Genomic DNA, 15,295 nt, shown 5'->3' with positions numbered 1-15,295 from the left:
AGATCTGACTCGGTATAAGGCTATGTCCATCTAGCTCAGTGCTGCCTACATCAGCCTTCCCCAACCTGGCGCCCTCCAGATGTTTTTGGGCTGCAGGCCCCAGCAGCCCCAAACATCTGGAGGGCACCAGGCTCAGGAAAGCTGGTCTACCCTGTCTATTAGCAGCTCTCCAGGGTGTCAGGCAGGGGTCTTCCTCAGCCCTAGCTGGAGATGCCACCAGTGGGGATTGAACCTGGGACTTCTCCGTGCCCAGGAGGTGACGCTGTACTGCTGAGCCACAGCCCTTCCACCAGGAAATGCTTAAAGAAAATAACAGTAAGGTGGAAACAGCAAGAGGCAGGGCAATCCAAGCAAGAAAGTTTGTCTAATGAAAGATCTCCGCCCACCCACACACTGCCTCCTCTTCCCCCCCCACACTCTCTCGCCCTCCCACCATCCCCCACCCTCCTCACCCCATCAAAGGCTTCAAGGTGGGAAAGGAGGTCTTCAGACTTTTGGGGAAAATGTTCAGGCTCTGACCACAGTGAGCCTCCAAGGGGAGGCAGCAGGACCCACAGGTGTGGAAGCTCCCCTCCCCCAGAAGAGAAGTCTGCTCTCTGTGAGCTTGCTGTCGATCACTGCACTCTGCAGGCAAGGGCCTCCTGCAGATGCCATCTTATCAGGAGGTCCGTTCTGCACAACATAGGAAGAGGACCTTTAGTGTAGTGGCACCTACCCTTTAGAATTCCCTCCCCTTAAATATTGGACAGGTGCCATCTCTGTTATCTTTCCGGCGCCTCCTGAAGACCTTCCTCTTTCCACAAGCTTTTTCAGTAGAGACCTCATCTCAGAACGCGTCTGTGTCGGAATTGCTTTTTAAGATGCTTTTAAAGCTTTTTTTAAAAGATGTTTTGTTCTAATACTTTTTTAAAGATGTTTTGCTTTAATATATTTTAAATCTGGTTTGGGGATGTTTTGGAATGTTTTTAGTGGGTTGTTGTTATTGTTGTTTTGCCACCCGGGGCTCCTTCTGGGAGGAAGGGTGGGATATAAGTTTAATAAATAATACATAAATGAAATCATGACCCCCCTTCTGCCTGTGCTCGGTAGTTTGTCAAGAACAACCTGAGTCCTGTCTGGGAGCCATTCAAAGTCTCCCTGAACTCCCTGTGCAGCTGTGAGGAGAAGCGGAAACTGCGGGTAAGGGCACCGGGTTAGGGGGCGGACGAGGGAGGAGGCCAGCCGTGCACCAGGAAGGGACTTGCTAACTGTTGCGACCTCCTAAGTGGCACTCTCCCTCTTTGCATTCAGTGTGTCGTGTTCGACTACGACTCTCGGGGCAAACACGACTTCATTGGAGAATTTTACACAACCTTTGAGGAGATGCAGAAAGCAATGGGGGGCAACAAGGTTGGTGTGTGGGGAGGAGTGTGAGTGGCCCATGTGGCATGCGGTTGTAGGAGGCAGGGGCTTCCCCCCAACCCAGGTTCAGCCTCTCATTTTGGAGGGCCCGTGAGTGAATTTACACTCTCCCTGCAGGAGGTCCACAGGGACTTGTGTCAGTGGGCCCCTTCTGGGGTGCGGGACCTCAACAGATGCCCAATCATGCTGACCCTTGGCACCGGCCTTTCTCTTCCACTCCCCCCTTCTTTGTTTAGCATGTGTGTGCTTGAGTAAGGATGCTGTGGGGCTGGCATGCACATGGGCAGGTTCCCTTTTCACCCAGGTCTGACCTGGTCCCTGCATCCCAACCTGTATCTGGGCCCAGGTGTTTTGCTCTCTTTTGCTCAGGCCCCCACTTGTCTCAACGGGGCTTGCAAGGGAGGCGCCTGATGCAGAGAAGAAGCTTGCATTTCCCCAGCAGTGCTCATGCCTCTTAACAGCCGCATCCCCGGTCACCCTCTTTCTCCCCCACTCCAAAAAATCAGATCCAGTGGGACTGTATGAATCCAAAGTACAAGCTGAAGAAGCGAAACTACAAGAACTCAGGTGTGGTCATTCTCCTAGACTTGAAGGTGAGCAGGGAGGGACTTTTTTCCTTCGAGGGGTGGGGCTGCACAGTGCCCTGAGAAGGGGGAAATCCATGGGAGAGGTGTGGCAAGACATCTTTGGGACCCAGCAGAAACTGGGAGTCTAGTGTTGCTGGTTGCCCTGATGTCCCATCTGGCTGCGACAGAGTTGGGCATCTAAAGTTTCTCTAAATCCTGCCCTTCTGCAATCTGGTGGGTTGCTGAGCTGTTAGCAGGGCCAGTGCCTCACTGGTTCCTCTCACCCATGCCTCCCCTCCACCTGGATGTGCAGCCATCGCAGCCTTCTCCTCATGCTTGAGGATAGCTAGAGAAAAAGATGGCTGTGCCTGCCCATGGAACTGGCTAACGTGCTGTTTGTCTGGAAGATCCACAGGGTCTACTCATTCCTGGATTACATCATGGGCGGTTGCCAGATCCACTTCACTGTGAGTAGCAACGCCTGCTTCCCCCGTTGGACAGGGTGGCAAATTCATAGTAACTCCTCAGAGTGCCAGCAGCTAATTGGGCGAAAGGACAGAGAACCCGTCTTGGACTCAACTGACGCTCATAGGATGGTTTGGGGTTTTAAGACAAGTCTTCTAATTTGGGAGAAGCATCCGTTATATTTCAATATGCGTAACAGCAGACTCCTGCCTTTTCACATGCAGCAAATCCATGGGAGTATGTCGCTTTCCTTGATTGCTGCACTAGTTCAAAAGTGCACCCTACATGTTAGAGTAGAACCAAAATACAGAGAATCCTCCACTGGGTAGAAACACACTCACTGTTCTGCCGGTTCCAGTGTGTCTCCGCCTCTCTTTTCTAAAGAGGGAGGGCACACGACGCTAGTCAAACCCTGCCTCCCTTTTACTGTCAAATCTGGTAGGATCAGCTTGAGTGTTTTGTTTTTTTAAAAATCAGCTTCAAAGAGATTTTGCAACTGATCAGCAGATCAACCTGTTCCCCCTCCAGGTGTGGCTAATGGAAGGGCTTTGATCTGGCGACTAGTGTGTTTACAGCCACTGTGTATGCTCAAAGTAGTGCATATATTGGCAAAGATGCTAGGTGTGTTAACTGTCCCTCATACTGAGATGTCACTTTTCTGGCTGCCCCAGTAGAGTATGGTGTGTCTGATGTCAGTGGGGCAGTGAATCCGCGCTGGGTTTTAATTCAAACTTTCAAGGAGCTGTCCAAGGTTCTTTCAGTTTTCAGCATGTTGAACAGCTCCTTGAAAGTTTGGACTAAAACCCGGAGTGGATTCACTGCCCTCCTGACACTGGGGCGACCAGTTGCCAGGCTTGGTCAGGCAGTTTTTGCAAATGCAGGCACAGATCTGATGCTCTCCCTCCACTAGGCCTTGGTGTGGTGCCAACGAGGCACGTGTGGGGAGCAGCTCCTTTTCCTCCTCAGGCTTTCACAGTCCCTGCTGTCAGACCTTCGCCGTAGCTTTGCACAGATTTTTCTCCCTTGAAAACAACCAGGAGCCAGATTGCATTTTGAAAGAGCAACTCTCCTTCCTGGTGTGAGTCAGATCCCAGAACATTCAAGGAACAGATTGCTGGCTCGGTGCCTCTCCGCTAGCTGGAGATATGAGCTGGGAACAGTCCCAGGAACCAGAGGCTCACCATGTTGGGAGGTGCCAAGGCCTGTTGCTTGTTGGCACGGCAGGTTAGAGGCGAGCGGCAAAGCAAGACTGAAGGGGGTAGCAGGTGGCACAAAGCTGAAGGGTGCTTGGTGCTTCCCCGGATGGGCAAAATGGGACATACACAAAGGTGACATTCCTCCTCCTCCTTTTGAGTCTGGTACCATTTTCAAGGCCTGTGCCAAATGCCAGTCTCCGGGAGATACTAAAATGGACCCATTCAGCTACCCAGCAGAGACTCATTGGCTAGGCTAGCTTGCTAGCTCAAATCCCCTGTCACATCCATAATCAGCAAAACAGTTTGCTTGGCTAAATGGCAACCTTCCCCAAGCTGGCACCCTCCACATGCTTTGGACTACAGCTTCCCTCAGTCCCAGCCAGCAGAACTGTGCAGTCTGAGGTTGCTAGGAGTTGTTGGTTGCCAGGCCCAGCCTCCAAGAGGTCTTCTGTATCTTTAAAAGTTGTGAAGGGGGAAAGGAGAATTCCACCTTGTGGTTTTTCCCATTACAGTGTTGCAAGGACACCTGCACTTGGCTGACTTTCTCTTCTCCTAAAGATACCGGATCAGTCTCAGGCCATGGACCTGGCAACCCTAGTTGTAGGGCACCTCCTGACGGTCAATATTTTGCAGGATGGATTCAGGCGCAAAGCAGTAAATTTAAGTTTGCAATAATTAAAGTGGATTAAAACACTCTGTTGCCCTAGCACCCCAAATCCACTTAAAAAAGAAAAAAGAAGCTGACTTTTTGTGGTTGGGGAATTGATAGGGAAATGCAATGTCAAGTGTGAATGAATGATTAACGGGAAGACTTGTAAACATTCCGCAAACAAATCAGGATGAATGTTCATTGTCATAGAACCTCCCTGCAAACAAATCAGGGTTCGAATCCCCACACAGCCCTGAAGCTCACTGGGTGACCTTAGTCCAGTCACTGCCTCTCAGCCTCAGAGGAAGGCAATGGTAAACCCCCTCTGAATACCGCTTACCATGAAAACCCTATTCATAGGGTCGCCATAAATCGGGATCAACTTGAAGGCAGTCCATAATCTGACCTCCGCATAAGCTTTGTGTAAGCAAATCAGGATGAATGCATATAAACAGGTTGTCTGGAGGAGCTGGCTGTCCAAATCATCTGGAGAGTGCCAGGTAGATGAAAGAATGTTGTCCTTTCAAACTCTCCATGTAAAACTGCTGGAATGAGGATCTTAGTGGGGCTTTCTGATTCTGCCTCATTGGGTGGGAAGTGACCATTACCAAGGCTACCACCTTCATGCTTGCTGCTTTGGGATTATCTGCCTCCTGCTCATTGGCTTCTGGTTTTGACAGGTCCATTCTCATAAACTGCAAAAGGTGTTATTTCAGCTTAATGCACACACTTAGAGCTCCTGTCCTCACTGTGAGAGAGGCGTGAAAGTGAGAATGAGCCCTTAAGGCAAATAGAAACAGCTGTGGGCTTTCTATCAGGCTTCTGTGAGTAAGGCCTGGCAGTGTGGGTTGCCCTGAGGCAATACCTGGCCAGAGTCTTGAACAAAGAGTGACAGTTGCTGGCAATCTGTTTCCATGGGAACTAATTGTTAGAACATTTCTGTTATGGGGGCTGGTGGCAAAAGGCAGACCTCTCCAAGGAGGGATGTTGTAATCTAGGTGTCTGTACATGGAAAGAATAATAGACTGTCCTTTGAGGGAGACAAAAAAGAAGAGGCAGGGAGCTGAGTTTGGCCATTTCTCACCCTCTTTGGAAGCTCTGTCTGCATAAAGATCAAATATAGGAGCAATGGGGTTTGTCTGTGGGTTGAAGTGTTTAAATCAAGGCTGGGGGAGCTGTGAACTTTCATGTATTGTTGGACTCTAACTCCCATCACCCCCAGCCAGCATGGCCCATGATCAGGAATTATGGGAGTTGTAGTCAATACTGCCCACTGTTGGAGGCAGTATGCCTTCTGAGTGCCAGGTACTAGGAATGACTAGTGGGGAGAGTGCTCTTGTGCGCAGGTTCTTCTTGTGGGCTTCGCATGGGCATCTGGTTGGCCATTGTGAGAACAAGATGCTGGGCTAGATGGGCATTTGGTCTGATCCAGCAGGGCTCATGCTCTTAACATCTGGAGGGCACCAGATTCTCCATCCTGGTTCTCCATCCAAGGCTAGGCAGGATAGATCTGTGACCTTCCAGATGTTGTTGAACTCCAGATCCTATCAGCCCGAGCCAGCAAGGCCCATAGTCAAGGATCATGGGAGTAGCAAGCCACCAACATTTGCAGGCCTGAAGGTTCCCCATGCCTGGTTGAAGCTTTGCCTCCACCTATGCTCAACCTGTATGTTTGAAAATAAATGCAAGTATTAGAAAATGCCACTAGGCCTCCAGTGATCTCCTTCCAAAGGGAACCAAGCCTGAGAAAGTGTGGCATCCCTGGAACCACTCAGAGAAGTGTGGCCAGCACAACAGGAGGCTTACTTTGTAGGGTTTGTTCATGTGAATGGCACCAAGGCAGGGCTTGTCTCCAAGACTGTTTCTTCTGTAGGAACCAGAGTGGTGGAGAAGTACTGTATGCCCTCTTTCATTTAATTAACTACATTTCTATCCCCCTTGCCTCCAAGGAACAAAGCATACATGTTCTGCCCCCATTTTATCCTTACAATAACCCAGGGAGGTAGGTGGGGCTCACAGAGAGCAACTGCTCCGAGGCCATCCGGTGAGCTTCAGGGCCAAGTGGGGATTTGAACCTGGGTCTCCCTGGTCCTCAGCCAGTACTCTAACCACTCTGCCACACTGACTCTCTCTTTGCTCAAAAAACAGCTGTTTATCCATTGTGATCAATGGCTCAGAGTGTGATTTAAATATTTTGAAGAGAGAGGAGAAGAAAGTGAATGATTTCCTCTATCACACACACTGTCTCAGTGGCCTTTCCCCCCTGAGCTAGATTGCAGCACAAGCCTTTTCCCCCTAGTATGCTTATCCAAGAGGGTACTTTGGCTTACCAAGGGGAGCACTGTCCGATGCTAACATTCCCTCTTCACCCTTCTGCCTTCCCAGGTGGCAATTGACTTCACAGCTTCCAACGGAGACCCCCGAAACAGCTGCTCCCTCCACTACATCAACCCTTACCAGCCAAATGAATACCTGAAGGCCCTGGTCGCCGTGGGAGAGATTTGCCAAGACTATGACAGGTGATCTGCTGCACCTGGAGCCCCTAAGTCTGGCCTACTGAACAGACCTCAGCCCCCTGCCTCTCGCTTGCCGGCCCCGCCCAAGGACATCTGTGCTGGGGAGAGACAGAAGCAGCCTCAACATCCATGTGTTTGGGGAGTAGACTTGGGGCTTGGAGCTGGCAAGTTCCCTTCCCCCCACCCCAGCCATGTTTCATAGAGCAGAGGTGCTGTGGGACTCCAGCTGCCATCAGCCCCAGCCAGCATGGGCAGGGGGCAGGGATGATGGGAACTGTAGTCCAACAGAAACTGGGGGGCACAGAAGCACCACCCCTGCCAGAGCTTGGAAAAGTTACTTTTTTGAACTACAACTCCCATCAGCCCCAGCCAGCATGGCCACTAGATTGGTCTGATGGGAGTTGTAGTTCAAAAAAGTAATTTTTCCAAGCTCTGCCCTGCACACCACATTCATCAGTCTACTTGGTGTAGCAGAGATACCCTCTGGAATGAGCACACCAGATCTTGCAGAGCATGCTCGGGGACAAATGAGGCATGGCCTTAGATACATCTTTATTTATGTATTTTCTTACCTTCGTATCCTGCTTTTCTTCCATGATGGAACCCAAAGCAGCATAGATGTAGTTCCTGTGCTGTCAACCCATCCAGACCCTGAGCAGACCCAGGTCTGCTTAGCTTCAGCAAAATGGTGGCTTCCATATGTCTTCAGGCCATACCCTTTGCATTCAGTGTGCACATTTTTAAAAAAATGGCAAAGAGCTGATTGATGGGAAAGGCTGATAATGATCAAGATCAGAGCAGGAGAGGAAGGGGAAGAAGGATCTGCTGTGCTCCTGATGGAAGCTCTAGATTCTCTCCCAGTGGAACTGGCAGCTCTGGAGATGCAATTTTCATCAGGACCACTGCAGAGGAGGAAAGGAGGAAGAAATTTAAAAAAATAAATGTATAAATATAGGAGGAGGAGGAGGAGGAAAGTCCCTTTCCCACCTGTTGGACTTCTGATAATTGCCAGCCCCCTCAGGAGCTGCTATTTGCATTTTTAAAATATGCACATTAATTGAAAGATGCCTTTAATGTCACATTTAGTTTTACCCTCAGTGCTAGCACGATTGCACAAGCAACACAAGCGGTCACTTGTTCTCATAATGTTTTAGCCAAACCAGCAAGGCAGTATATAGTCCAAACATGGAATGCCGGCATCCTCTCTATGATGCTGCAGGGAAGGATTCTGGTGACCACTACTCACATGGTGATGCTAGATGACCTGGGCTGCCCTGAGCATCTTTTTGGAGGGGATGAAGGCTGGGGCAGGGAGAAGGTTATTGCTGAAATCTGCACCATCATTTTAATGCACATGACTCCCCCCAAAGAATCCTGGGAATGGTAGTTTCCCTTGTGGTGGCAGGTAGCCCCATGTCAGTGGAATCCATTCTGGGTTTTAGTACAGACTTTCAAGGAGCTGTCCAGGGCACTTAAACCCAGAACAGAGGAGATTCCACCACACCACTGGCAAGGAACCACCAGCCACCACTGATGCTTACTCCACACATAGCTATAATTCCCGCTCCCTTAACAAACTACAGTTCCCAGGATTCTTTGGGGGAAGTCATGTGCTTGAAATGTGCTTAAATGTATGGTGTGGATGTGACCTTGGATTCTGCACCCTTTTCCTGGGACATTTCTTCATGGGTTACTATGCCGGATCAAAAACATAGGAAAACACTTCTAGTGCACAACCTGAGATCTTGAATCCTGCTTCTCTACAGTGATAAGAAATTCTCCGCCTTAGGCTTTGGAGCCAGAATCCCACCCAACTATGAAGTAAGTGAAGGGCTATCTGTGAAATGGGATACGGTGGTGGTGCAGAGAGGTCTGCACAGGGTTGGAAATAAGGAAGGGAGGGAGGGGGTGTCAGTGCCAGAGGAGGGTGCAATAAGGGTGAGCTGCTTAAGTGTTTTGGGGACAAGGCCAGTGCAGCGGACAGTTGTGTCATGATCTGAGCCCCTCTCTTTATGCTCGACTTCTCATTGAAACTCTGCACGGGGCCATTCAGCTGTGAATCATTTTCATTTATTTAATTTATTCAATTTATTGAACCAGTCAGCAGGCCCCACTTTCATTAACATACAAAGATGAGATAAAGGATCAATTAAACTCTGTTGACAGGTAGAGAAAGGCCGTAGTTATATTTATTCATGAAGGATGTTTGCCTGTGTCTTCGTTGCTCTCAACAGGAATCTAGCTACACCTGCTGTATTAAGCTCATTTGTATCGGAGGGAAGAAGGGAAAACGTCAGATGCAGGCAATCTTCCCTGACCCAAATGAAACATGCATTGTGCAAAGAAACACTGTCCTTTTGTCTGCCTGCAAAGAAAGAAAGAAATCAGCATAAAGTTTTGTAGCATCTTGATTCCCGGCAGATTTATCATTGTGGCCAATGTTTTCCTGGACTAGAGCCCACTATGTCAATGAGAGCAGAGGGCTCCAGTCCACATAAGCCTCCTGTCACAATAAATCTGGCAGTCTATAGGGAGCCACAAGACTCTCTTGTTGCTTTCGTGGTAGCTCTGTGGAAGTTGCCATCCCCCCAGAGCTTGGAAAAGTTACTTTTTTGAACTACAACTCCCACCAGCCCAATCCAGTGGCCATTTCCACCTCCTCCAGGCCTCAAGGCAACCACAGAGCAATCCCCAGCAGCAGTTTGCTCTCACCCTTCCCTTGTCTACTTTGTATTGTGTTTTCTCATCTCTTCCTTCCTACCCTGCCCTGCACCGTCCCTCCACCCCACAGACACCCAACTACTGCTGAAGTCGCCTCTCGAATAGGTTGGTGGCTCTGAACACTCCTGAATTACCAGGCCAACAATTGGTCTGCCCATCCACTCACTGACCAGCCTCCCTCAGCCTGGTGCCCCCCAGCTGTTTTGGATGACATATCCTGTCAGTTGATGGGAGTTGTCATCCAAACTGATGGGAGTTGTCATCCAAACCATCTGAAGGTCACCAGGTTGGAGAAGGCTGCCGTTGACATTGGCGTAGGGAAGACTGCAGCACCAACACCTGAAGTCTGGGCATTTGACATAATCATCCTCTACTAGGCAGTCTTCCTCAGCCTGGTGGTGCCAAGTGTTTGGGACTACAATTCCCATCAGCCCCAGTGCTGGCTGGGTCTGATGGCAGTTGTAGACCCAAGTAGCTGGAAGGCACCAGGTTCTCACCTTGTCTTTTTTCTACATTTGTCATTCTCCTAGGGAAGGTGGGGCTGGGGGGATCCCACCCCACTGGTTCACAAAATTAGCTGATGTTGCTATGAATAGCCAGGGGTGGAGATGGAGAGGAGGACGGCTCAGTGCCATGAAGCCAGGCAATGGCAATGTTAGCTGCATTGGATCTGGCCATAGTTAGGTCTCTTTCCTATATGGTAATGTTTGTCTTTCCTGCCCTGCGCAGGTCTCCCATGATTTCGCCATTAATTTCAACCCAAACGACGATGAGTGTGAAGGTAAGAAAGCAATCAGGATTCTTCCCCTCTTGATTCCATCACCCCCACCCAAGCCAATGCTTGAGCCCATCACTACCACCCCCAGCTTCTGGGTCAATCATAAATTTCCCATGACTGGACTTGTTTCTGGATTAGCTCTTCCAACCAACCCACTGGTCTATTTCTAGGAAAGAGACGTGGGGGAAAGGGACGGAGCTCAGGGACAGAGCATCTGCTTTGCATGCAAAATATCACAGGTTCAATCCCCACTGGCATCTTCAGGTAGGGATGGAAATGTCCCCTGCCTGAAACCCTGGAGAGCCACTGCCAGTCAGTGTAGGCAACACTGAGCTAGATGGATCAATGATCTGACTTGGTATAAGATAGATTCCCATGTTCCATCAGAATACTTTCCCCTGGACAAGCTGGCATGTGAAGGATATAGAATCGTAGGGTTGGAAGCGACTTATAAGGCAATCCAGTCCAACCCCCTGCTCAATGCAGGAATCCAAATTAAAGCATCACCGAGAGGTGCCTATCCAGCTGCCTCTTGAATGCCTCCAGTGTTGGAGAGCCCACCACCTCTCTAGATCTTTGGTTCCATTGTCATACCACGGTTAGGAAGTTTTTCCCAATGTTCAATCAAAATCTGGCTTCCTGCAACCTGAGCCCATTATTCTGTGTCATGAATTCTGAGATGACCAAGAAGACATCCTGGCCCTCCTCTGCGTGGCAACCTTTCAAGTACTTGGAGAGTGCTATCATATCTCCCCTCAGTCTTCCCATCTCAAGGCTAAACATGCCCATTTCAATCTCTCTTCAGAGGGCTTTGTTCTGGTTGCTTTGATGTATGATAAAAAAATATTACTAACCAAAAGCAGACCTACAAAAGAATAGGGGGGGAAGACATGTCACCCCCATTTTTAATGATTGCCTTAGCACACTGCCCCCCCCAATGCTGAAGGCAATTGCTGGTGGCCGCCCCCTAAACCCTTGTGTTTCCCTTTCCTTGCTAGGAATCCAGGGTGTGGTGGAGTCCTATCAGAACTGCTTGCCCAAGATCCAGCTCTATGGACCGACCAACGTGGCACCCATCATCTCCAAGGTAGCCAGAGTCGCAGCAGACGAAGAGAAGACGAAAGAAGCGTCAGTAAGTGGGCCTCCATCGCGCCACAGCTCAGTGGGTGCTCTCACACAGGGCTCCAGGTTCAATCCCTGGAACCTTCAGGTAGGGCTGAGAGAGACTCCTGCTCAAGACCCTGAAAGAGCTGCCACCAGTCAGTGTTGACCGTACTGAGCTAGCTGGATCCCTGGTCTGATCTGGTACAAAGCCATTTCTGATGTTCCTGAAGGGTCAGGGTGACAAGGCTGTTCTTGTCTCCAGGTTTTCTGTTGGTGCTGAATTTTGGACACTTCCTAGCCCCCTCCCCCACCCTGCTTAATGGAAAGCTGCAGTGCAGGGAGTTCACATTGCCTGGATCATTTGATCCATGCATGGAATGCATGGACAGGCTAAAGGGATTTTAACTAAATTCTCATTTACACACATCAAGTACTCAGGGGCTGAGGGACATGCCAGTTTTGCTTCTGCTGGGATCTTGTCAGCTCTCTGCTCACTCAGTGCTTGAAAGCTTTGCCACTGAGCCTATCAATTAATGACAGTCGCTAATGCACCATTACAGGCCTGAGCTTCAGGAGGAGGAGGGAGGGGAGGGGGGCTGGAAATTGCATTTCCCTGGCTTGGTTTAAGCTGGGCGCAAAAGATGGCATCCTGAGGGGGAGAGGGCAAGAAAAGAACATGGTGGACCATCCAGAGGTTGTTGGACTCTCGACTTCCGTCAACCCTGGCCAGCGTAGCCAATGGTGGGTGCTGTAGTTCAGCAACATCTGGGCTACAGATTCCCCATCTCTGGATTATAGAGATCCTTTGTATCGGTTACCTCAAGGTTTTTATTGCTATCCCAAAAGCTGCATTTCCTCCGGGCCTTTGTGATGTACGGTCATGCCACAGTCTGTGGTCAGCAGCCTGCCGCATGCTCATGGAAGCTTATGGCCCTTTGCAGTGCTACTCAAGTCAGTCACCTGGCAAGCTGCCTACCCCCCTGGTTTGCTAGAAACTCTTCTGCTTGCAGTCCTGTGGCTGCCATCGTGGCTGGGTTTGGTGAACCTGTAGCCAACCTGAGGGAAAGTGGTCCCAGAAACGCTTTTCGTCACCCCTCTAAATTCTAGTACCTGTGACAGCCGATGGCTTCGCATAGGTTCAGCACCTTGGACAGATCCTTGGAAGTGTGCCTATTGAAGACTTTCCTCTTTCAACAAGCCTTTTAAATTGAGACCTATCCCAGTCTGCGTCTGTGTTGGAATTGCTTTATAATATGTTCTTAAACCTTCTTTTTTAAAATGTTTTTAATCTTAGAAGATGTTTTGAAAGCTTTTTTAAAGTAACATTTTTGAAGATGTTTTGTTTTAATGTGTTTAAAGTTTGTTTTATGATGTTTTAATATTTTTAATGCTTTTGTTTGCCGCCCTGGGCTCCTGCTGGGAGGAAGAGTGGGATATAAATCAAATAATAAGCAAATAATAAATAAAGTTCAGACTAAAACCCGGAGCCAATTCCATTGCCCCACTGACATGGAGCCATCAGCCACCACTGTCTGGAACTAGAAGGAAATTATTGTGCAGAAATTCAAGATTGACAAAAGGAAGTCCTTCTAACTTACTGCCAGAAGATATGAAGAGAGGTCTGTCAATGGCTATTACTCATGATGTCTGTATGAAATCTCTGTGTCCAAAGGCAGTGTACCTCAGAATATCACTTGTACGGAGGGCTATTGCCTTTCTCGTCTTGCTTGTGGGCTTCCAGGAGAGATCTGACTGGATGTTCTGGGAAGAAGGATGCTTGACTAGATGGACCTTTGGCCTGACCCTGCAGGTCTTTTCTTTTGTTCCTCCAAGAACAGAAAGAAGTGCAAGTCGGGGACAACAGCACTGGAAGAGGAAGAAGACTAGACCACAGCTCAGGCAGGTGGGGAAACTATGCTGCACCAGCTGTTGCTGGACTTCAGCTTCCAGAAGTCCCAGCTAGCATGGCCAACAGTCATGAATGATAGGAGTTGCCCTGCTGGACCAGACCATAGGGCCATCTAGACCAGCATCCTGTTTTCACAGTGGCCAACCCGATGCCCAAATGGGAAGCCCACAAGCAGGACCTGAAGGCAACAGCAGCAATCTCTCTCCTCGCAATTCCCAGCAACTGAAATTCGAAGGCATTGATGCCTCTGACAATGGAGGGAGCGCATAGCCATCTTGGCTAGTAGCCATTGCTAGGCTTCTCCTCTATGAATTTCTCTAACCCTCTTTTAAAGCCATCCGAGTTGGTGGCCATCCCTGCCTCTTGTGGGAGCAACAGCATCCAGGTGGCCACAGATTTCCCATAGTAGAGGGGCCTGTTTATCCCGCCCTCCTCCCTGTTGGAGCTGCTGGATGTTAAGATCAAGAGGGGATGCCGCTTTGATCTTGCAAACGGACTATTACCCACACTGGTTTCTATGCCAGGGTGGGAAGACTTACACCAGGAGCTTCCATCTGAAGTTACACCTTTTGGACTATACAGGCGAGAAGCCCTATTATTGAAACTGAGTTGCCTCTACCTTATTGTTTAGTTTTTACTCTTCAGCCCTTCAATGTTCTGGTGTTTTATATGTTTTTGCTTTGTATGTCACTCAGAGTGGCTGGGTAACCAGCCAGATGGGAGACTAATAAATCAAATAAATAATAATAAATAATACTGCTGTAAGGATTTGAAAGGGTCTGTTGTAGAGCCAGAAGAAGATGTTGAGGAACCATGTTCCAAAGCCCTGCAATGAACCTTGGAGATGCTTCTGGGGTGGGATATCCTGGAGAGACCCCCCCCTTCATCCCTCCCCTGACCTCTTGTCCTTCTACATCTCTTTCCACAGCAATATTTCATCCTGCTAATCCTGACAGACGGGGTGGTGACTGACATGGCGGACACGCGGGAGGCCATAGTCCGGGCCTCATACTTGCCTATGTCCATCATCATCGTCGGGGTCGGGAATGCCGACTTCACCGACATGCAGATCTTGGATGGGGATGATGGCATCCTGCGCTCCCCCAAGGGCGAACCTGTCCTCCACGACATTGTGCAGTTTGTCCCCTTCCGGGAGTTCAAAAATGTAAGTTATCCTACAATGCAGACAGGGTTGCATCGCCCTCCCTAACTGTCCCACTTCTGCCCCAGCTAGTTTTATGTGGATTTTAGTGGGGGTGGGGGAAAATACCTGCCATGTATGTTTTATTTGGATTCCTGCTCTGAGCAGGGGGTTGGACTCGACGACCTTATAGGCCCCTTCCAACTCTATGATTGTGTGAAAGCACCGTTTCCCATCTTTTGACATGTCCGATATCAGCTCTGCTGTCCCTCTGTTTGTCACTTGGACAAAGATTTTGCAGGAGAGCCATGCCTGCCATTTTCTCTATCCTGCTCTACCACAGAAGCGTTTCCTCCTTTTTCCAAAAAGGAAGAACCACCAGTTTGTCTTATTTTTGCCCAGATTTTGAGAGGGAGAAAAAGTAATTGAAGCCCTGCCCCCTGACTCCCAGTCTTCACCCAGCCAGACTAATGTTGGTAAGGCCCAGGGTATAACCCCCAAACAAGAGGTGCTGGGGTCAAGTCACATTCTTCAGGCCTTCCTGACCATAATCCAAACCATAGAGGGGTTGGGTACACACAGATGCAAGAACTTGGAGAGGATGCAAAGATCTGGAAGCTTCCTTGTACCTGAGGTCACACCATTGGTCTAGCTAGCACAGGGATCAGGAACCTCTGGCCCAGGGGCCGAGGGTGGCTCTCCAAATCTCTCTAGCTGGTCCTTTAGACTCTGCCCATGCCACACCACTGTCATGCCCCCTCTCCTCAGGCCACACCCCCTCATTGCTCCTGCTTCACACTCTCCTTCAGTGTCTTTCCCTGGCTGGGATGCAGTGGTGGCTCCATATCA

General features: G+C 49.4%; 1 protein-coding gene across 1 annotated transcript in view; it reads left to right on the top strand.

Moving 5' to 3' along the window:
- Positions 1–15,295, top strand: part of CPNE7 (copine 7) — a 45,581-nt gene that overhangs the window by 27,591 nt on the left and 2,695 nt on the right. Inside the window, exons 6-14 of the mRNA XM_061593659.1 lie at positions 1,090–1,179; positions 1,291–1,389; positions 1,908–1,994; positions 2,375–2,434; positions 6,663–6,796; positions 8,560–8,614; positions 10,244–10,295; positions 11,291–11,424; positions 14,234–14,470. Of these exons, the coding sequence (XP_061449643.1) occupies positions 1,090–1,179; positions 1,291–1,389; positions 1,908–1,994; positions 2,375–2,434; positions 6,663–6,796; positions 8,560–8,614; positions 10,244–10,295; positions 11,291–11,424; positions 14,234–14,470 (948 nt within the window). The remainder of the gene's footprint in view (positions 1–1,089; positions 1,180–1,290; positions 1,390–1,907; positions 1,995–2,374; positions 2,435–6,662; positions 6,797–8,559; positions 8,615–10,243; positions 10,296–11,290; positions 11,425–14,233; positions 14,471–15,295) is intronic.

This window comes from Rhineura floridana, chromosome 13, assembly GCF_030035675.1.
Source record: "Rhineura floridana isolate rRhiFlo1 chromosome 13, rRhiFlo1.hap2, whole genome shotgun sequence".
Taxonomy (NCBI): domain Eukaryota; kingdom Metazoa; phylum Chordata; class Lepidosauria; order Squamata; family Rhineuridae; genus Rhineura; species Rhineura floridana.
The sequence above is the reverse complement of the archived record's forward strand: the minus strand, read 5'-3'. Positions and strand labels throughout refer to the sequence as shown.